General features: G+C 46.7%; 1 protein-coding gene across 1 annotated transcript in view; it reads left to right on the plus strand.

Moving 5' to 3' along the window:
- The window catches only part of LOC133116647 (dystrophin-like), a 177,690-nt gene that overhangs the window by 124,909 nt on the left and 29,028 nt on the right, over positions 1-23,753 (plus strand). The window contains 5 exon segments of the mRNA XM_061226466.1: positions 1,325-1,593; positions 3,124-3,270; positions 7,641-7,719; positions 9,846-9,906; positions 11,459-11,503. Of these exon segments, the coding sequence (XP_061082450.1) occupies positions 1,325-1,593; positions 3,124-3,270; positions 7,641-7,719; positions 9,846-9,906; positions 11,459-11,503 (601 nt within the window).

The raw sequence follows: 23,753 nt of genomic DNA on the forward strand, positions 1-23,753 counted from the left end.
AAACTCAACTCAATTACGAGAATTGTCAACAAGCTTTGTAAAGCCACTTGAATCCTTGAAGTCTTACAGTTTTTAGCAACACGACTTGCATCTCCACTCCTCCGTCTCGGTGTTCCTCAGACGGATGAGCGAGGCTGGATCTCGAGCGGACGGTTATTCGCCTCGGTTGTTTCTGGAGTTGCGTGAGAAGGCGTTGAGCGATGAGGGGAGGCGCGGGGCGTCCTGTAGGTGCCGTTCTGCGCCCGGACCGTGCGTTCTGAGCGCGGTCAGGACGCCAGCCCTGTGATTCAGCTTTAGTTCCCGTCCGGTGGAGGGGAATCGGCGTCTCTGCGCCCTCCTGCACATCGGAGCGGCGCGGATAACGAGCACGAGGTGCCAGCAGTGCCGGTCTGTCTGCCACACCCTGATGGACACGCGCTCAGGAAGACGCATGCACCGCCTGCCTCCTTCAAATGTGTGCAGCGTTCCGCAGAGCACGGGCGCGTTCACACTGTATCCGGTGCTCGTTTGGTGTAAATGCGTTGCCACTGCTGAATCACACACTTTGCAGTGTGCAGTAGGTGTTTAGGTTCATCATACAGAATGTGTTGGGCCTGTACGGTTTGGGTTCGTCTTGTAGAATGTGTTGGGGGTATGCAGTGTGTGTTGGGGGGTATGCAGTGTGTGTTGGGGGGTACGCAGTGTGTGCTGGGGGTACGCAGTGTGTGTTGGGGGTACGCAGTGTGTGTTGGGGGTATGCAGGCTGCGTTGGGGGTATGCAGTGTGTGTTGGCGGTATGCAGTGTGTGTTGGGGGTATGCAGGCTGTGTTGGGGGTATGCAGGCTGCGTTGGGGGTATGCAGTGTGTGTTGGGGGTATGCAGGCTGTGTTGGGGGTATGCAGTGTGTGTTGGGGGGTATGCAGACTGTGTTGGGGGTATGCAGGCTGCGTTGGGGGTATGCAGTGTGTGTTGGGGGTATGCAGGCTGTGTTGGGGGTCTGCAGTGTGTGTTGGGGGGTATGCAGACTGTGTTGGGGGTACGCAGGCTGCGTTGGGGGTATGCAGTGTGTGTTGGGGGTATGCAGGCTGTGTTGGGGGTATGCAGTGTGTGTTGGGGGGTATGCAGACTGTGTTGGGGGTACGCAGGCTGCGTTGGGGGTATGCAGTGTGTGTTGGGGGTATGCAGGCTGTGTTGGGGGTATGCAGTGTGTGTTGGGGGTATGCAGACTGTGTTGGGGGTATGCAGGCTGTGTTGGGGGTACACAGTGTGTGCTGGGGGTATGCAGGCTGCGTTGGGGGTACGCAGGCTGTGTTGGGGTCTCTGACGCCGTGCGTCCTCACCCCAGAGATCAGCCCGGAGGAGCGGGCCCAGAACATGGGCCGGGTTCTGCGGAAGGAGGCGGAGGACGTGCGGGCGGGCTGGGACGGCCTGCGGCTGCGCTCCACGGACTGGCAGCAGAGACTGGACCTGGCGCTGGAGCGGCTGCTGGAGCTGCAGGAGGCGCAGGACCAGCTGGACCTGAAGCTGCAGCAGGCCGAGGCCGTGAAGGCCTCCTGGGAGCCGGTGGGGGATCTCCTCATCGACTCCCTGCAGGACCACATCGACAGAGTCAAAGTGAGCCGCGCTCCGGGGGAACGGGGCCGCTGCACTCTCATACAGGGGCCGCTGCACTCTCATACAGGGACCGCTGCACTCTCATACAGGGACAGTGGAGGCACATCTTTTAAAGTGACAGTGGAAGCACATCTTTTAAAGTGACAGTGGAGGTACTTTTTTAGAAATACAGTGACAGTGGAGGTACATTTTCGTTCTTCAAGGACGTTCTTCAAATTTCCCTAATGTACCCTGAAAGTACAGTAATGTTCTCTTTGGGTACAAATGATAATGTTTTCCAAGCAAAAAAAAAAAAGGTACAAATGAATTGCATATGGCTGGCCAGGGGCACCTATAGGGCACTGCCCCAGTGCCAGGCCTGTGCCTGGGAGTTCTGGTCCTGGTCGTACCATTGCAGGCTGCGGCTGAAGGTCTGCATGGCTGAGGCCTCAGTTGTCTCCTCCGTTTTTAAATAATCTTTATTACCTCACTTGCTATTTAGCTTTTATCGCTGACAGTTGACTAAACAGGAGACAATCCTCCCTGCAATGTGGGGTTAAGGGCCTTGCTCAAGGGCCCAACAGCTGAGCGGATCTTATCGTGGCTACACCGGGGCTTGAACCACCGCGTGAATCGGAAGAGAGAGGTCTGCCACGTCCTCCTGATGCCCACAGGGAACGGCTGCAGGCGGGAGATCGGAAAGCTCAGCTGCGTTCAGGGCTTGGGGGATAATTGGGAAGAAAATTTGCGGAATAACATATCAATAAATTGAGTTTTTTTTCCTTTTACATTTCTAAGGCGTTGGCATCAAACACCGATGTAAAAGCTTTATGAGAAAAGCGATTGCTTGTCTCAGTGGAACTACGTGGTAAAATCAAGTTTACAAAAATGTTTGTTTTCAGTTAGCTTACACCTTTTGAAATGTGTATTACACAGGTATCACACAAATACCTTTAACTGCAAAGGTTTGTCTGTAAATTGCGTAATTTCTAACAATCGCATGCCATTGAGGGCTATTCTTTTATAGCGCAATAATCCCTGGAATATAAAGACCGTTCCAGCGGCAGGTTTATTGGTGTGGATTATTGTGGCTTGATTACGGCGCCGTTTTTCAGCTCCTTGCATCACTTACAGTACTGCGCTCACGGAGCGCGCCTCTCAATCGCACAGCATGACACCAGACGCAAAAAGCGGACCATTTTCATCAATAAACTTTGAATGGCTCCATTCGAGTTTCAATAATAACGCAAAACCATCCATCCAGCTCTTTGTTATGGAAGATATGGGTTTATTTAATATTTAATTTTATACTACTGGGCATAGTGAAGCAGGCATTATGTAAACTGCTTTGTTGGCGCCTATGCTGTTGGCATGTGAATACCAGCAATCTAATTTTATTTGTCTGATTTCTCTCATTTTGTTCTTTTTGTTGTGAAACTGAAGGGAATTCGGCCCGCTGAGCTAGCTCAGCAGAGGATCATAAGGGAGATGTGTGAAGGTGTTTTTAATGCTGGGACACGGAGGGCTAACCTCCGGGCGGTGCTTTCTCAGGCGTTCCGGACCGAGATCGCCCCGATCAAAGACGACGTAACTCAGGTGAACGACCTGGCCTCCACCTTCGGGCCGATGGGCATCCAGCTGTCACGTCTGAACCTCAACAGGCTGGACGACCTGAACACGAGATGGCAGCTTCTCCAGGTACTCCCCTCAACCCTGAACCCAGATTACACCGCACATACGAGACCCCCCCTCCCCCCCGGGACTGCTTCTGACCGATGAGCCCTGACATTGACCGGAAGGGACGGACACAGATCCTACAGAAGCAGAAACTGCCACTAACCGTCACGGTTCAGCGTCCGTGACTAGCTACTAACGACGCAGTCGCGTATTTGTATTCACTCATATTGCCATAGCATTAATTTATCATAAGAACGCGCATTAAAATTCATGAACGATTACGGATGAATAACACCGCTTAGTCTGTTTGTGCTCGGGTACTTTATGTACCCATGCAAACAGATGGACACCGATAGTGACAAAGTCGTATTGATATTGACAGATGCAAACTGACGGGGAAGTGTAACTGCGCGGTGGCCCAGCGAGACGCCGCGGCGGCAGCACTGCCGCTGCGATGCTCCTGGAAACGGCACTTCGCAGAATAAAATGTGTCATGATTCTGAGCATCTTGCCTCCAGAGATGAAGTGCATTTAAAACCCTTTGAAGAGTAGGGGTTTTTTTTTTTTGGGGTGGTTTTTTCAAAATTCCAAGTCAGTGTTCTAAAACTCCGTTGCTTTCTGTTGCCGGGAGTGATCGTTACATCAGCATGAGAGAATGCTCAGTTGAGAACATTCTAATCACGTACTGTAATTCCGATCTTGCACCTTGACTGTTCCCAATTGTTTGGCAAATTAAAATATGAATTATGATATCAGTGCGAAAGCGAGAGACTATACTTCTGTTTCATAGTGGGTTAAAAAAAAGTAAAGTAAAGTGACTGTTAGCGACACGCAGACAGCCGTTTCACACATGACCGCTCTCCGCACAGTGTATTTCATCCGTGGAGCTTCATTAAAAATAACTCTGGGAGGAACAGGAAGCAGTGACCACCGAGCTGCTCTGGTGGGTGATCCCAGGGCGTGTACACTGTGGACGTCAATGGAACACGCGACACTCAGGAGAAACGCAGCGTAGATAGATAGATAGATAGATTGCATTTATCCAGCGCTTTTCTAGACGCTAGACAAGCACTTGCAGTGATGGGATGGGGGGGGGGGGGGGGGGAGACTTGCATCAAAAGCTACCAATGTGCAGCACCTGCCTGGGTGATAGTTTTGCGCCAGAACGCTCACCACTCACCAGCTGAGCTGGAGAGGGAGAGAACAATGTTTTTGCCAATTAAATCAGGGGATGATTAGGTGGCAGGTTGACAGAGCCAGGGTTGAGAATTTAGCCAGGACACCAGGGAACCCCTGCTCTTTTGGGTCCTGGGGTCTTTCGTGACCACAACGAGTCAGGACTTCAGTTTAACGTCTCATCCAAGAGACGGATAAGCGTGGGTCTGGATTCATGCTTAGTTACTGTGCTACGCTCAGAAGAAGTGGCTAACGTCTGCACTCGTGTTCAGTTCCACTACACTACCACACTGTGTCCCCTCTCTTTCCTAATGCAGCAAGACATTTTCACAGAATTACTTACAGTATTCATTTTTAAATCAGTGGTGTTTTAAATGCCCATTTGATTAATAGCTGACTGGTATAGTAGCAGTAGAAGCAGCAGCCGTAGCAGTAGTTGTGTTGCTGTAGTAGTAGTTGTAGTAGTAAGTTTTAGGTAGTATTAGTACCAGTAGTAAGTACTAGTAGTAGTAAGAGTAGTAGGTGGTAGTAATAACAGTAGTAGGTAGTAGTTATGGTAACAGTAGTATAGCAGTAGTAGGTAGTAGTTATGGTAACAGTAGTATAGCAGTAGTAGGTAGTAGTTATGGTAACAGTAGTTGATAGTGAGTAGCCTGTAGCCTGAGGCTGCACTTGCTGAATATTTTATGACCAGTGAAAGCATTACAGAAGAAATGACTCAATGGTACTTTGCTTCAACACATAATTTAATTCTGTTTTTGTATGAATTTCACTGCATTGTACAGGCATTATTAGTGTGTTTTATTTAAGTCAGTTTGAATGTTGCAAATCATCAGATTTACCAGTTTGCCCTTCCTTAATGTTTGGAGACATGTTTTTTTCAGATTCTCCTCGACTCCACATTTACATGGGTTTACACCCTTTTCACTTGATGGCTAATTAGCAATGATACGCAGACGGGCGTACATTGACACTGACTAAGCCGTACTGCTGTTGAGAGGTGCACCTTTGTGCTGTCAGATACACATCGAGGCTGACAGTTGAGACAGCAGCCGGTGAATCACTGAACTGATTGCATCAGAATCTGCAGTGTCATGCAGGGAGCTCTGCACCCACAGGGGACTGTTGCACAAGGTTACATTTCAGCATTTCAGTGTTCGTATTCGGTTTTCGGTGTCGTCTTATCGGGACTATACCTGCCACTAGAGGGAGCTATACCAGAACTGGGGGTGATGGTGTCCATGTGTGTGTGTGTGTGTGTGTGTTTGTGTGGCAATTGAGTTTTAGTGACTTTCACTGCAATACGGCTAGCTCATTGGAAACTGAGGAATCTGACCCAACACTGTTCTACATACACACTACGTCATCCATTTAGATTCAGTTACATTTGAAAAATAAGATTTACACCAATACATCCTTGAGGGTGTATGTGTGATGTCATTGGAAAGGGACAGTACATTGTAGCTAAGTGGTGTGTGATGTCATTCAGTGGATACTGAGGAGTGATGGATGATGGTGTTATCGCTGTTATATTTACAGAAAATGTGTGTAAAATGTATTGCATTGTCACTGTTGGTTTCTGGATGAAATGACTACACAAAGGGCCTGATTTAAAAGACCAGTAACATGAGCAATGATTGGTCATGGTATTTGTTTTGCACCAGTCATTGGTTGTGTTATTAGTTTACTGACAGGTTTCTCTAACGGTCTCAGTGAATTGGGCTCTAATGCTGGACAGAGTGATCACATATCTCAAACTCAGCGAAGCGAATTCATACTGTCTGCCCCCATGACATGTGAGTGGCCTGACCTGTGTGATGTGTACATAATCTGAGTCAGGTGCTCAGATGAAAATGTAAAAAGTTAGGGATCACAGGACCTGGAGAGCTGAGTGACCCTGGAACATGTGACCAGTGGGAGCAGGTCTGTGAGGTAGTGTGTGTGGAGAGGGTCATGTGAGGTAGTGTGTGTGGAGAGGGTCATGTGACCAGTGGGAGCGCAGGTCTGTGAGGTAGTGTGTGTGGAGAGGGTCAGGTGACTGTTAGGAGCAGGTCATGTGACCAGTGGGAGCGCAGGCATGTGTGGAGCGTGCCCAGACCTGTCGCCCACCACAGGAGGACATGGGGCTGAGCTCCAGGGCAGAGCTCCAGGGCAGAGCTCCAGGACTGAGCTCCAGGACTGAGCTCCAGGGCAGAGCTCCAGGGCAGAGCTCCAGGGCAGAGGGCCTGTGGGGTCAAGCGGTTGGCTGTGTTCTCCTTCAGTCAGTATGTGCAGCGTAGTTAGCTGGCTAGTAGTTAGCCGGTCATTTACTTACTGTACAGTTGAATGTGTTGGATGATGGCATTTTTGAGTTTGTGAGAGAGAGGGAGAGGGAGGGAGAAAGAGAGAGAGAGGCGAGAGAGAGGCAGAACTACACTGTACCCAGAATTCATTGCTGATTTCATGTAAACCCAAGACGCCGTTACTTGCTCTCTGTCACTGATGCCACGAGTGCTGTCTATTTAAACGCTATGAATAATGAGAGGTTGGGTGGTCTTGAGTGAATGTACAATAATTACAGTATCCAGCTGTTACACCGCCCTCAAAATGAGCTGTCTTGTCTCCATAATCCTAATCAGGTTTCCATGGAAACCTGCAGAATCTCAGGGAGAATGAAGGAGGATATATCTAAGGTAATGTTTAATTTTTTTTACATTGAACATAATTCAGCCCAAGCTGCAGGGGTCCCGCCCATTCGACAAGCACCATCCAATCAAAATCGCTCCATGACCGAACAAGCCAAGTCCATCCAACAGTGGTCATCCAAAAAACCGCCTGACACTCCCTTTCAACTCTTCCCCCTCCTCTACCTCTGTCCCTCTATCTGTCTCTCCTCACCCCCCCCCCCCCCCCAACTTCCCACACTCCCTCTCGCCTTCTATCATTAGATCTCTCGCTCTCCATCACCCCCCCCCTCCCCCCCCATGTTTGTGTGACATCGTCGTGTTGATTAGACGTCGGGCGTCATATCTGCGCCGGGCTGTTTCTCGGTCTCTGTGCCGTTGTGGAAAGTTCATCCGCCGCACCTGCGTTCCGCGGCCGCAACGCGTCTCGTCCATCTCTCCATTTCTCCATCTTTCCAGTCTGTCAGCTCCAGGTCCTGTTACTGGGGTTTACATTTGTTTTTGAATGTTTCAGCCAATATTCTGTTGCCAACCGATTCCCTCTATCCCCAGGTTTCCATTGAAGAACATTTCAGACAGCTGAACGAAGCCCACCGGGACTTTGGGCCCCAGTCTCAAACCATCCTCCTTCGTAAGCCGACTTCTAAGTCCTCTTCCTCCCCCCTCTGTGCCAAAAATCTCTTTTCTTTCACACTCTGTTCCCTACCGCTCTACACACAGTTTATACTCCTTAACATCTCAGCCAAAATCCAGCCCGCGCCAGAAACTTTACACCCCACCCTGCTGGAACATTTAGTCATCCAACCCTGCGACATTTAATCCCACATTTAGTTCATGACTGCAACATTTAGGCAACATTTAGTTCATAACTGTAACATTTAGGCAACATTTAGTTCATAAATGCAACACTTAGGCAACATTTAGTTCAAGCTACAACATTTAGGCAACATTTAGTTAATAACTGCAACATTTCTGAACACCTCCTCCAGCCTGTACCCCCTTACCACCACACGCGTGGGCCTCCTTTACCTTCACCCCCTCTTGCACGCTTTCTCAAACTCCCTCCAGTTAACACCTCCTGGAGCTAACCCGTATTTGTAGGATTAGGCAGGGGAAAACTGTGAATGCGTGTGTCTGTGTGTGCCTGTGTGTGTATGCGTGTGCGTGTGTGTGTGCGCGCGTGCGTGCGTGTTTGCGTGTGCGTGCGTGTCTGTGCGTGTGTGTGTGTGTGCGCGTGCGCGTGCGTACGTGTGTGTGTGTGTGTGTGTGTGTGTGTGTGGGGCAGGGAGGTGCTGAGAGATGTGTACTTATCTCTGCGCTCAAATAAAATTCATTTCCTTGGGCTCCTGCTGGTTTCTCCACTGGGCTCTCCACACTGGGAACATAATCCCATCACCGTGTGGCAGAGAGAGAGAGAGAGAGAAGAAAGAAAGAAAGGGAGAGAGAGAAGAAGGGAGAGAGACGGGGAGGAGGGAGAGGGAGAGAAATAGATTCACTCTCTCCTCTGCTGGAACCATTTTAAAACTCACAAATAAAAGGATATCTTTTTTTTTAAGAGACTGCTAATAATCTTCCCCCCCCCCCCTTTTACAAACATGACAGATGTAGAAAATCTGTGAGTCATGCTTGGCTAGGGCCTGGAGCCCCACAAGTGACCAAGTATAATTTGCCAGAAAGTTCCGTGGGAGAGGCACACTGGGCAGAGTGTGCAGTGGGGGTGGAAGAATCCTTGCATTAGTAGTTGCATTAAAAATAAGGATTTTCGCACTTGCAGTATATCGACATATTCTACATACACCTAGTTATGCTGCGTATTGCATTTGCTGGCTTTGGCGAGCACGCGATAGAGCGAGAGATGGTCATTTGGATGTTTCAATTGAATTTTTATTTTTTTTAATTTTTCTTCCCTTGTCTTTTTTTAGTCATTTATTATATTATGATTACTGCATTTGTTTCTCTCTTATTTGAAACCCTGAGCTTTTATCCCCGTCTGCACGCCCCATGCACTAAGCACCCCGTCAGTTCGGCAGTCATAGTTATCACGCCAATAACAGCTTCTGCAAATTAACAGAGAGATTGGGGGCATAGGGGGAAGGGAGGAGAGGGAGGGAGAAGACTCTTTGAGAGGGAGAGAGAGGGAGAGAGAGAGAGAGAGGGAGAGAGAGAGAGGGGGAGAGGGAGAGAGAGAGGGAGGGAGAGAGGGAGGGAGAGAGAGAGGGAGGGAGAGAGAGAGGGGGAGAGGGAGAGAGAGGGAGAGGGAGGGAGAGAGAGAGAGAGAGGGGGGAGAGGGAGAGAGAGAGAGAGAGAGAGGGGGAGAGGGAGAGAGGGAGAGAGAGGGAGGGAGAGAGAGAAGGAGAGAGAGGGAGGGAGAGAGAGAGAGAGAGAAAGGAGAGCAAAAGAGAAAAAGAAGACATTTTGGATTAGTATTTGAAATTATAATGTCCTTTGCTGACCAAAACAAAAACACAGCGTTGCCATGGCAGTGGGTTTTGGAATATAAATAATGACACTGCTGTCGGTTATTCACCGATAATGTACAAAGTAAAACATAAAAGGGTGTTATGTTGTGGGGAAAGATGGCCCTGCTCCTCAGTCCGTGACGAACAGTCACTTCTACGTACCTGGCCTCCGGACCGTAGTTCTGCGTCTCCTTTCCCAGTGGCATAGGGATTTAACGCTTACGGTTTTATTTTCCTGTTTTTATTCGTATTAATCTCTCTCTCTCTTTCCCTCCCCTCCCCCACCCCCCATGTACAGCTTCCGTTCAGCTTCCATTTGAACGCTCAATCTCTCCAAACAACGTGCCCTACTACATCAAGTGAGTATCTCAGCTCTTACCGTAACGCACAACCCTGCTCCTGCAACGAGGATGTGACCTCAATCCCCATCTTAACTATCTTACCGCCCATCTCGAATTAATACTCGCATTGCACCGCATGCCTTATCTAACTCTTAACACATGCGGTGAGGTCCGTAAGTATTTGGACAGTGGTACGATTTCCGTTCCTTTGGCTCTGCACTCCAGCGCACTGGATTTGAAGTTTGAAGTTAAACGATGAATATCAACTTAAAACTGCAGACTGTCACCTTTTTTTTAATTCGAGAGTATTTACGTCCATATCGTGCAATGTGTGTGGGAGTTACAAAAGAACTGAAATTGTACCGTTGTCCAAATACTTACGGACCTCGCCGTAAATCATCGCAGTATGCACTAAAGACTAACGTTAACTGTTCACTATGTTTGTGCCTAACACTAACTCTGCTACTTTACCGTCTGTGCAACACCATTCCAGGATAATTCATCAGAGCAAAGTCCCTGTGGTCTTGCTGAGTGGAAAGGCCAGAGCTCAACTTCTCCAATTAAGTTGGAGACACACAGCCTTTTTCACATGTCTACATGTTCATGGTGGTGTTTAGTTTGAGACTTAATTCACAATGAGAAAAGAAGCTGCATAATGAGCTCTAACATTCTGGTGGCGTTCACCATTAATGACTGGCAAACATTGAACTGGTTTGAGTTGGACCAAGCACAGAACCTGCTAGAGGTTCTGTGGGCCTGCTGGGGATTCTGTGGACCTGTTCATTTTGGCCTGAATGCGTTCAGTCGCCCTGATGGATGTTCTGTAAGCCTGACCATATGGTTCTGTATGTCTATTCTGTCAACCTGTGTCTGGTTTGGGTCTGTAGGTCCATACGTGGTTTTGTTGACTTGTATATGGTTTTGCTATGTAGGTCAATATGTGGTTCTGTTGATTTGTATGTGGTTTGGCTCTGTTAGATTCTTGTACATGGCTATGTAGGTCTGTGTGTGGTTCTGTTGACTTGTGTGTGGTTCGATAGGTCTGCCTGTGGTTCTGTTGCCATGCATGGTTTGCTGGTGTTGAGGGTTGCTCCAGATCTCTGCGAGTGTCTGCACACGTGTTTTGGGAGAAAATATGTTTGACATTAATAGGCATTAACTCTGAAATAACCAAAGGGCTTGTGGTGTGTTGTGTGCTTTCAACAGTGAATGTTGGGTTGATAATTGGACAGTGTTGGACAGTGGCGCATGCATGCAAGTGTGTGTATGTGTGTGTGTGTGTACGCGTGTGTGTGCGTGTGTGTGCGCGTGTGTGTGTGTGTGTGTGCACGCGTGTGTGTGTGTGTGTGTGTGTGTGCACGCGTGTGTGTGCGTGTTCATGTGTGTGTGTGCGTGTGTGTGTGTGTGTACACGTGTGTGTACGCGTGTGCGTGTGTGTGCGTGTGTGTGTGTGCACGCGTGTGTGTGTGTGTGTGCGTGTGTGCACGCGTGTGTGTGCGCGTGTGTGCATGTATGTGTGTGTGTGTGTGTGTGTGCGTGTTTAGTGACAGGTTTCCCTCTCTATGCGCAGAAATGAGAAAGCAGGACCTGAGGAGATGACCCGGATCCTCACAGAGTGAGTGAGAGTGCAGGTCGTTGTGATCGAGCTTTCAGTTAGAGCAGCACTGACAACATCTAACCAGCCAAACTCACAGACCCCCGGGGTACACTGACCCGACTGAGGGATACTAACAACGCTAACCCACACAACCTGTCAAAGACAAGGAGGAAATTTGCATTACGAATGCATTCAGTCCATTTTTTCCATATTCTATAAATATGACATAAAACATTCTGCTTTTGATTTCCATAAGTAATTCTACAGCCAGCGCTTTAAATGGGGGGGGGAATAAAAGTGCCGGTACTCATTGGAGTAAAACATAGAAGTCCTGCTAAGCCCCCATTCTGGAACCGTCTTTGAGCCAGGCTAACATGCTGAAAAGACCGGTTGCATTGCAGAAAACGCACTGGGAACGCAAGAAATCGGGCAACGTCTGGGTGTAATGGAGTCCCATTTGTAAAGGCCCGGACACACCAAACCGACGGTCGGCCGTCGGACGTCGGTGGCGCCCTGTCGGCCGAGTCTTTCCGGTGTGTCCCACGCGCCGACACTCCGTCGGCGTGTTTTGGAGGGCTCCATGCTCAACATGTTGAATCGGCGTCGGAGCCGTCGGACGTCGGTGAGAGCTCTCTCATCGACGGCTCCGGGGGCTCCGACGCCGACCGTCGGTTTGGTGTGTCCGGGCCTAAGGCATGTCAGTGGGCGGGCTCACCTGAATGAATCTTGATGGACTACAAAACGGTCACTGGTGTGGGACTGAGAGAACGGGAATCTCACGGGCGCACAAACAAAATGTGTACGTACAATCTTAGCGGAAGTAGCGGAATGCTAGAGAAATATGCCAGTACCCGTATAAGTCCCAGTACCACTTTTTCAAGAGAGGCCTGTGCAAGGTAGCAGCCAACCCGGTGTCAATATACATAAAACAATACATCTATCATATAAAACATACAGTAAAAAAAATGAAGATGAAATCTGGTTATGGTACTGTCTTCATCACTCAAAGCATTGACATGTTTCAGCTACAATATTTTGAATGGCACGGAGATACGAGACAGTCTAATTTGAGCTCTTTTTGTAATTTCTTCCAAGACGTGGAGTATAATAACTGGTTGACCAGGAGCTGAAATAGCCTGAGGAACAGTGAAATTAAAGGAAAATGTGCACTGATTATGATTTAAATCTGTAACAGACGGCGGAAAATTAGTCTCATTACATATTCCAGCTGAACATATGTACAATTTTTTTTCAACAATTTAGAACACATAGTTTTTAAATGGACATCATATTTAAATGTGGTGATTCGGTTGAAAATTGGCATTTACTGTTCTCCGGAGAAGGTTGTTTTCAGAAAATCGTATTCGAATCGCTGTTCTTTGACATCAGTAGTGGGAAAGTTGTACTGTAGATACAAAAAAAAAATGTTTTGACCTGTTGAATAGTCCACAAAATGTGTTTACTCTTTCCTTTGCATAGGTTAATCTGACTTGTATTGAACATCGAAGCAACATCTTGGCATGTGAGCAATACGATTAATTTAATTACAGAACTATTGGCACCTGTACATGTCTCCGCACCCTGTATCACCACAAATAAGCCCGTTTTCAAGCTACTGACCACTCGGATGGATGGCTGAATTCAATGAATACAAGCACTGCGATATTATACACTATTATACACTCGCTACATCAATATTATCGCTATAAAATATAGACAGATTAAAATCACACTGGAGATTAGCTTTTCGACAACATTGCAAGCGATATGGTTGACTCAATCGCTGCCTCGCATGAATTTGCTCATTGGCTATATTGTGTTAGCAAGCGCATGTCAGGTTTCCCCATTTCGGGGAAAGCCAGACGTGCAGAAAATACCGGCAGTAATCTACATCAAGTCCTGCACCTAGCCACCTAGATTATCACAGTAACCATGAAGCATTTTAGCACTTTTTAACACTGCAATCATCAGACTGCATGTTATCCCAGCCCAGTAAAGCAAGATGTATCACTTGTGTGATAATGCAACTGGAGACCTCTGCAGAAATCTGCAGATTACATTACGAAGCTGGTTTTGAGCCAGCATTTGCTCGCTATCTTGCTAGCTTGGTGCTAAACCTGCTGTTGGGGAGCATGCTGTGATTAAGATTTTTAATAAGAGTGATATCCCAGTGACAGAGTTGGCAAGTTAATAAGTTTGACATTTGTGGTTGGAAACTGCAAGTACCTTGGCAGGTAGCTGTTAAACTAAATTAAGAGTTAGATTATCTCTCTTACCCTTGCTAGCTTGGTATGAACACTCTGAATACCGATGTGTTAAGAACAACACATAACATGTCACTTTTTAAGCATACCTCCATGTCTAGTGAAGGACAACACATCTTGTGTCAACACAGTCAGTGTTAACAAGAAACACCTCTGTAAGACATGTGTTGTATATGTAACTTTGACACAAAATGTTGAAAGTAACACAAGAGTTCTAATAACAGAAAAGTGTGGTTGACAATAACGCATTATTTTCGAGAGTGAAGGGGAGAATTGTTTTTTTTTATGACCATTTGGTGATCTCTTGTGAGAAGCGGATGTCATGATGGCTTTGAGGATGTGTTGGTTTGTTGATTGACTGAATGATGTTGAGTTTTTTCTAACAAGTGAAAATAGCAGGGTTGGACAGACTTAAATTGATAGTTTACATTTGACAGTGAATTTTTATCGTGTAAAATTGTTGATTGATTTGTTCAATGTAGTGCTAGCTAAGCAATAAGTCACGTAGGCTACTGTATGTGAACTGTATATTTAAAGGGAGATTAATAACAAAAAATATCTACAAATGTCTGTTACCATGTACGTTCGTTATGTAGCATTATAACCGGTCATATCAGGTGAATGCTGAATGCATTCGGGGTTTAATTATTTGTTCATGTTTTTGTATGTTTGCTTGTACATATCGTTACGTTTCTGTTATCTTTTTCAGCGTTGCATTCTATTCCGTTTAACGCAACCCGATTAACTCAGAAATAGGGTAGCCTTTGTGTTAGAGTGAAGTGAAACTTGGACGAAGTATTTGAGCCGAGAATACCAGGGGTACTGCAGTACTGCACGCGGCCCACCATCAAGCAGTGTCGTATCTCATCTTTCATTCAAGTCAAGTCCTCTCACTCTCTCTCTCTCTCTCTCCCCACCGACTTCTCCTCCTCCTCCTCCTCTATCAAGCTCTCTCCCTCTACCACCCTCTGTCTCAAACGCGTCTTTCACAACCAAACACCCGGGATGTTGCGCCCGAACATTACGTCACTCCTGCACAATGGAAAGTGCAGGCATCATTCCAAAACGTCACTTTACCTGAAAATTCCAATATTGAGTTCACAACGTTAAAATTTGGTCCGCCGCTTTGTGGATGTCATTGCATTCTGCAACACTGAATTCCAAAAAAAAATGGCTTGCTAGCTTTACTGTTGATTAAAAAACGCTAAAAGCATTAGACTATACCGTGCTAAAACATGTTAACGAGCAACAATAACAACAAAAATAGAAACTGGGCTATAGCTCTGCAACTGATTAGAATGAGATGATAATACAGGTAGTCGAAGAATTGATCGTTAAAATGCTGGAATATGGTGTAGTTCATTTAAATGAAGTCGCTCAATGTAGGCTATGATTTATCTATATAAATTACTTAAGATAAGCCAGGAGGATTTACACATGCCGGTTCTGTAAAAAAATATCCAGGATATATATGTCTGTACATTTGTATTTAAATCTCACTTATACGGTCATAAATTCCCATTGCTCCACCTTAAATCCAGGTACGGAACGCTTTCCCTGGAGTCTCTCTTTCAGCTAAAGCTGAAGTTCTCTGGGTGAATAGATTGGGGGAAGGGAGCGGGGCGCGATAGCTCCGCCTCGTCTCAACAGCCGCTGCGCGCTGCTGGAAAGTACACGGTTCGGACGGCTTCTTCTTCAGTAGGTCTGCTACAGCGGCGGTGTGGGTTTACCGTTCGGCGCGGAATCCATTGTTAAAAATTGTCGAATATTTTGGACTTGCTGCAAGACCACGACGATGAGGGAGCAGCTCAGAAAGTAAGTCGACGTTGTTGGCTTATGCGTTGGTGCAGTGAAGCCGAGAAAACGCAGGGGCGAGTTGTTAAACCGAGGACAGTGTGTGAATGGGCTGTAACAGCGGCAGCAGATGTTCCAGTGTTGGCTGACCACAGCAGGTGTCCGGACTCTACCGCCACGATTCACTTCGGAGGACCGGCACTCTGTCATTGATGGTTACCGTCGTGATCTGTAGTCAATGTCCGATTAAAATATGTCCCGGCGACGCGATGCTGAGAAATATTTGTCGTGCCGCTTGCTGTGCATTCATTTATTTATTTATTTATTTCTCACTGGTTTGCGTTGGTTCCTTACAGAAATCGCCGTAAATGTAACAGATCGCATAGTTTGCAATGTTATTTTCTTTTTTTATTTCTACGTTTAGCTACACCATATTGCCAGCTTGCTATAGGTACCTCCTATTCTCCATCCATCCAAGCTAACCGTCTTGTACAAAAGGGGAGACCCGTCGATTGGACTGCCTCTTGTAATTGGGTGTATTTAAGAAATTGTGAAAAGCTTGCATTTCAGATAATCAGGACCGAACATTAGTCAACGAAATCATACATCTCTTACTTAGCTAGCATTCATATTAGCTTGCTAGTTAGCTATCTTGTCATTGATCATCATGACAACTCCAAAGCTGCAAAATATTACTCGTTTCTCGGGGTGCATTACACTGCCTCCGCATCCGTATGAATTGGTTGCTTGGTCGTTTTCCAAATATGCTGGAAACATGGAAAGGGAGACTGTATCTTTGCTACATTACTACCCAGCTAGGTATCGTTACCTCCCATTGCTTCCCTTCCAGCATATATCCTAGCAGGTAGCTTTATGCTAGCTAGACACCGAAGAACGGAATGCGTTCGAGGGGGGCCGTCGTTGTTTGTTTTATTGCAGAAGACTGCACCGCGACTAAAATAGTCCTTCCGAATGCCTCTCTTCACCTCTCTGTTCCAGCGACTGAATGTGTCTGAACACGTTTGATATTGCGCCCTGAAGTGCCTTGTGCATGTCTACGCGATGCAGCGCAGTGTTAAAGAGTGTTGCAGGTGGGAATTGAACATTAGCTAATGAAAATGCTCTGTGAACGATGCACTGGATCCAAAAGGATGCCGGTGCTTTTTGTTTTGGCACAGAGATAACTAATTGTGTGTGTGTGTGTGTGTGCGCGCGCGTGTGTGTGTGTATGTGCGTGCGTGTGTGTGTTTGTGGTGGAATTGCATTGTGCCCTTGGTTTAGTCTATGTAGGCTGACACTGATTCGGCGCTAGGGCTTTAAAGATGAGGTCGTGCGTACCAGTCAGTGTGAAGACATGTCATGGGTATATTTTCGGTACAGATTTGAATTAAAAGTTATTAGTCCAAATGTATTGGATTGCTTTAGTTTATATGATGTTGTCTGATAATGCATTCTCAATTGCCTAATTCTATTATTGTGTTAACTGAGGAGGTCTTCAACAGTGTGTGCGTCTACCCAGTGAAGAAACCTTTTTTATTTGGGTGGGTGTACATGCAGGTCTGACTGGTGTGTGTGTGTGTGTGTGTGTGTGTGTGTGAGTGTGTGAGAGTGTGAGAGAGAGAGAGAGATATTCATGTATGGGCTCATGCCAGGTGGACATTGACCATGGGATCTCCTTTGAAGTTTTGATTCACTGTAATACAGCCGTTTATATAAATGTGGGATCTCTGAGAGGCCTAGTACCCTGGGAGTATGATTGTAGGGAGTATGTATCGGATACAATGCCTTGTATGAAGGCTGACGTTATAAAATAATAATAATAATAAAAATACCGTGAACAAGTACAAGAAAGTAGCGTCAGATCATCTTTTGTGACGAGAACTGTATCGGCACTGAAAAACCTGGGCAGGATCGTGTAAATAAATCGTTATTTATTCAATATGTAACAATGCTGTACAGGATCTGTCCGATATGATTTTGAAACTGTCTTTGAAAAGGCTGTTTTTCTCCAGGCAAGATTTTTGCTACGACTGCGGAAACCGAAAAGCATTGTATAACGTTTGAGGGTCTACCTCTGTCTTCTGCTGCTGCATGGTTGGTGTGAAATGTTGGTTTAAAGTGTTTTCATTGAGTCATGGACCCATCTGCAGAGACCCCCCAATATATCTATGGATATCGGAGTGAGTTGGCGGGGTCAGTTACTCAAAACGTGAATTTGAGGAAACATTACTTCGTTCCAGACATCTAACTGAATACTGTGCTTAAGTGTGTCCGTGCGCAGGTCTGAAAAGCTTTCTGCTCAATAAATCTGCGTGCTTATTTTAGCGATGCATCGGTCATGTAACATCATGACAATAAATCGATGAAATAATGGGGGGGGGGGCGCGGGGGGGAGAGAAAGCAGGCCAGGGAGGTCTATTTCACAGTCAGCCATACCAGCGTAGTAGGGCTGTAGTAGTCAAACTGGCTTCAGTGGTCTTTTGTAGTTTCCCCCAGTTCTATTAAGGAATGCGTTCAAAATCCAGCAAAGCTGGTACTGCACAACATGCCGATGGGTCCAGATGTGGTGGTGGTGGCGGCGGTGGTGGTGTAGTTGGCTCTGATGTCATAGGGTAGTGGGAAGCCGAGGAGAGATTACAGACCCATCTGCTAAGACTCCCACGTCCCGGAGACCCACCGATCTGCGAGCCAGTCGGAGATTCGCAGTGCCCGTTGCGGACCAATGAGGTGTACGCGGGGGCGGAGCTATACCATTCAGATATCTGCACGGGGAGGTAAACCTGGAAGCACAGCACGGTGGTGTTGTAGTCGTTCGTGGCTTCGCTGATTTATAGTCTGGAGTAATAATAATAATAAATACAATAAACAGTTTGATATTTAGTTGACTGTTTTATCCAAAGCGACTTCCAGTTAATTTGATCAAGCAGGGGACAATCCCCCCCCTGGAGCAATGCAGGGTTAAGGGCCTTTGCTCAAGGGCCCGACAGCTGTGTGGATCTTATCGTGGCTACGCTGGGGTTTAAACGCCAAACCTCTGGGTCCCAGTCATGTGCCTTAGCCACTAGGCTACATGCTGCCCTACAGGTAGCAGGTCTGGATTGGGCCCCACTTGTTTTTTTTGCCATTTGTATGGATGGTTAAGGAGGAGTTTGACCTAACAGGAAAAAAAAAGCCATGTAATACAAGAGTGCAAAACAAGTTTGAACAGAATCTCAATGCTTGCCTAGAGATAATTAGCGGTAATGACACTTGTCTTTGTATTGAAATTGAAAGGATAACCTTGAGCTTGTTTTAAAATCCGACGCTCCTGTTCCTGAGTTGTGCAGTCGTTCTCCTGGATTCGGTTCGGTGGGAGGAATCCGTCGGGACTGGACTGATGGATATAACGTGTCTTTCCTGAATGATCCCAAAATGCAAATTTGTCCACAAAGAATGGGCAGTCGCCAGCTTGTTGTCCTGCTAATCTGCCCACAAAGTGTGTCGACGTGGCCTGAGGCTTTAGGGTTATGAAACTTTCTTAAAATGTTGTTATTCCACACGTTCAAAAACAAAACAACAAAGCAAACAAAACCAAAAAAAAAAAACACTCTACACCAGCAGTGTAGAAACAGTTGCTGGCTATATGGTTTAGGCTTAGTTGGTTGTCTTGTTTAGATTTTTTTCTATGGTATGATTTTAGCCCTGAGTAGTTAAAAAAAAAAAGAAAAGAAAAAAAAGACAGACTTCATTTTTGAACAATTTCCACAGTCATCGCCATGCAAGCACACTGGAAATGGTGATGGGGCGATTTTAGACTTTAATAATTGGTCTAATTAAATGCAGTTGGATATGTTGTCTTGCCTTCTCTGCTTTTTGAAAGGAAATTCGTGGAATTGGGTGCCAGCCAGCAGTGCCCTGTGTCCGTCTCATTGTGCCCCAGTCCTCCAGGATTTTGACTCGATTGTGGGTTTTAGAGGGGGGGTGTGGAACTCCACACCTGGGTGTGAAAGTGCTCACCCTCCATACACACACACACACGCACACAGTGACACATTCTCCCAGTACAAAAGCCCCTTTTTTTACTTACAGATCAAGATCTGCTGGAATTAAATGGAATGGACTTGAATGAGAAAAATTTAAAAAAAGAATTCTTCCCCATTCTGACATTTGGTCTGAAAAACAGCTGAACCTCTTGACCACGTCTTCATGCTTTTATGCATTTAGTTGCTGCCACATGATCGGCTGATTATAAATTTCACTAACAAGCGGGTGTGCAGGTCTGCCTAATAAAGTGATCACTGGGTGTAAATGGGAGAGCTATAGTTTATGCCGTATTAGCCTCAGGTCTGCAAAATGTATTTTTCATCCTTGGGGCGAATACCAAAAAGCATCTTATCATTAACTGCTGGGTAGATATGGATGGAGTTTAGCGTATCTGTAGGGTCGCACTTTATCCTTTTAAATTTGTCCTTTAGATATGTATAAGACTACTGCAACCTTCATTTTACAGATATAGCTGAATTGACATTCAACTCCGTAGATAAGACACATTGGTTGCCTGGATTCCCCTTTTTTTTTGGTTAAAGTAAACTCGAATTCATGTTCCTGGAGAGGAGAGTGATTTTGAGCTGGTGTGGCTGCGATCGACAAGTTGTTGTCTTTGTCCCCGAGGTGCACGGAGCACTTCTGTAGCGGGGATAAAGCCACAGTACTCTAATAAATAAAATAAAAAGGCAGTGCATGCTGAATCTTACTGCACCGCCGTCGTCATCCCGCTAGCTAGCCGGCCGTTTCGGAGGAAGATAAGTGAAGTGCAAGTTGCCTGGGTCTCGTTTTATGGATTCTGCCATTGTGAATCTGCAGTGTTAGCATTGTCGCTAGCTTCATTAGATAACATTCAAGCAAGGGTGCAAACTAACAAGGTAGATCGATGAAGATTTGTTCCCCCCCCTGTTCTCCAGGGACTTTTCTCCCTCACGCGGTTACCCTTGGCTGGCTCGCTGGGACCCGGGCCCAGAATGTCTGCATGACGCGGGGAGACATTGGCCCTTTGTGAAAAGGACATTGGCCCTTTGTTATGCACAGTATAGTAAAACGCAATCTCAAGGAATAGCATTAAATAATGTTTGCGTCTATAATTAAAAACGGATATAATGGCTTATCTACTGCAGTTGTGAGCAAGTTCTTCCAAAAGAACTTCACCTTGGGTGAAACTTTTTTCAGGTTCGTACAAGTAATGGGAATATTTCTTAACGGTAGAGATTGCATTGTATTGTATTCTTAGGGGCTCGTTGCCATTTTTAGACCGTTTTCTTTTAACATCAGTTCCTGTTAAAACAAATAGTGGTCTAGTCCCTGGCTCGTAGGATTCCTGGTAGATGATCACATATTTTCAAATAATACATACATCTGATTTTAAACGTTGCATAAATTTTGCCTTTAATTTATAAACAGGTACACATATTTTTAACTCATTGTGTTATTTGCATATGCCCGGGTAATACAGAATCGTATTTGTGTCGGTAGATTGACTGATTGTGCGGGTCTTCACCACTCTCTTGTGTGTTTAAGACACTCCAGCACTTGTGTTCAGGCTGTGCAGCAGCACGTACGATAAAAATCTGTGTTGCTAATGTTATGTCCCGCTGTAAAGACTCTCCTCTGATGTCTGATAAGTTCTCTGCAGACGCGGCACAGCTCTCCCTGTCAAACGATCCATTAGATTCCTGTCCTGTCTCCCAGAATCTCTTCTTGTTTTATTCATTACCCAGATACAGAAGGGCCCAGCAGGGGAGTGTGAGTTAGAATTCGGCACACCCCCTCTCGGTCGGGGTGTACCAAGACGCCTGCACGCTGACCCCCCCCGTACCCCTAAAGGCCAGTGTTGGCCATTTTCTGAAATGGGATGTGTGAATGTTTTCCTAAAAGCACTTCACACCTCCAAAGTGCCGGACAAAAAAACAAAAAAAACACAAGAGAAAGGCCACAGAAGGGATTGTATGAAACCAGCCGCATTTCAATAAGAATACAGGCCCATGCTGTGCAGTAGTAAGTAAATAAGGAAGTGAGCAGCTTGATAAAAATATAAATGACCCTGTAATATAAAAACGCATTAGCAAAATGTTTTTTTTTTTTTTTATAGATCAATATGTTCTCATTTTTTCGTCATAATGCTGTACTCTCAGTGTGACGTGCTCTGCGTTCCTTCCTGTTGCTCTTGGCATTTTGACATGCAGGGCACAACGGCTGAAAGTCCGTGGGTTTCACAGCAGCTTCAGAAATCAGTTTAGTCTTCTCGCACGGCACGAGGGCCCCTGCAAAGACAAAACATTCTCGCAATGTTGCCGCTATGTTATTAGCATAAGGTAAGGTAATGAGGAGAACAGGCCATTCAGCCCAGCAATGCTCTCCTTTTCCTGCCCCTAAGTGCCTGATTTGCCTAAAAGCTATAGTTATAACATAGAATAAAATGTTTCAGAAACATTTTGAGGACAATTTGTGCTTGCTGCAATGTCTTTGCTTTCGTGGGGCTTTGCTGTGAAATGTATGCGTTTTTATAACTGACATCAAACTTTCGGCAAATACCACCTCAGTTGTGTGACCAGGCCCTCTAAACTTATCCCTGCCTTTTGTAAGGATGGCAAAGAAGGCTGAATACAGGGAACAATACACACAATGAGCTGTATTGTGTCCTGAAATTTTTTTTGGCCAATTGTGTTCTTATAAAGTAATAAAGTTTGTTTTTGCTCAGCAATTCATTTTTTTTTGTCAGGATGTGTCGGGAGTTATTCACACCCCTGTTCTATAGTACTTCTCGTACTCTCTTTGAAAGGATGGCACCATTGAATGGTCTTCTGTAGCGTTTCTTTATGAGATCGGTGACCGTCCTCCAAGCAGACTCTCACAGAACGTTCCAGATCTTTTGATCGGTCTGGTTGGTGTCTCCGGCTGCTGTAACCGTGGCAGCCTGTCTCGTGACTGACTACCTGTCATGTCGCACTTGTCACGCTGATAAACCGCAGCAGATTAGACAAAAAATTGGCAAAAATTAGACAATTAAAAAATGTGTTGCCGCGTGCAGTCGTCTGCAAACTTCGAATCCCGCTGGATCCAAACTCATCGGATAAGTTCTCATGGGTTTACGGTGCCCGGAAGGCTGCTGGGGTAGGTCAGTGTGTGAAAGTGAGGCTTGCAGGGCGAGTGTGCGCACCGTGGTCTCGGATCGAGCTCGTTCCATGCCAGTGCCCACGGTGGTTTAGCGTGACCTCAGGAGGGGTAGAGGGATGTGTATGGGCAGGATTCACATCGGCGGGGATAGCGGTGTTCATTGTTCCAGCGATCTCGCCATCTCCGTTGGCCGTCTGGGCGCCCTTGGCTTTCTCTCTGCGCTCACGTCGTATGGTTGGGTCTCCTCCTCCTGGCTGTGGGGAGTGAGAAGGAGCCGCTGGCTGCCGCCTCGTGTTTCGGTGCAGAAACACAGGTTGTCCTCACTCTCCCAAGCTGGCAGCAGCTGGCGTACACGAGCGCGTTTGCGCATTGAACGCTTAGAATTGGGGATTGGGGATTTACCGGTCGTATCGCAGGCATGCCCGATGCTACGTCGTCCCCCGCTAATTGACTAGCGCAAGCTTCTTCCCACTGATAAAGGAGCCAGCCGAACCGGCCAATCCGCTGCGCCCGAGGAACCGCACAACTGTGACATCACAGGCCGGTCATGGGGGGTACAGTGAGTCACTAGTGTTCCACGAGGCCTGGATAGCCCTGCCCACTGGCACCCACACTTTCCACTCCGGTGTCGCTCCCGGTGAAACCCGGCAGGGCCACCGCGTCACGGTGGAGTGGCTTCATTGGACGTGCCACTGTAGGCGTCCTGCTGGGCGTTCGTGGAGCTTGTTCCGTGTGGTTCTGTAGGCGTCCTGCTGGGCGTTCGTGGAGCTTGTTCCGTGTGGTTCTGTAGGCGTCCTGCTGGGCGTTCGTGGAGCTTGTTCCGTGTGGTTCTGTAGGCGTCCTGCTGGACGTTCCTGGAGCTCGTTCCGTGTGGTTCTGTAGACGTCCTGCTGGACGTTCCTGGAGCTCGTTCCGTGTGGTTCTGTAGACGTCCTGCTGGACGTTCCTGGAGCTCGTTCCGTGTGGTTCTGTAGGCGTCCTGCTGGACGTTCCTGGAGCTCGTTCCGTGTGGTTCTGTAGGCGTCCTGCTGGATGTTTGTGGAGCTCGTTCCGTGTGGTTCTGT

This window comes from Conger conger, chromosome 17, assembly GCF_963514075.1.
Source record: "Conger conger chromosome 17, fConCon1.1, whole genome shotgun sequence".
Taxonomy (NCBI): domain Eukaryota; kingdom Metazoa; phylum Chordata; class Actinopteri; order Anguilliformes; family Congridae; genus Conger; species Conger conger.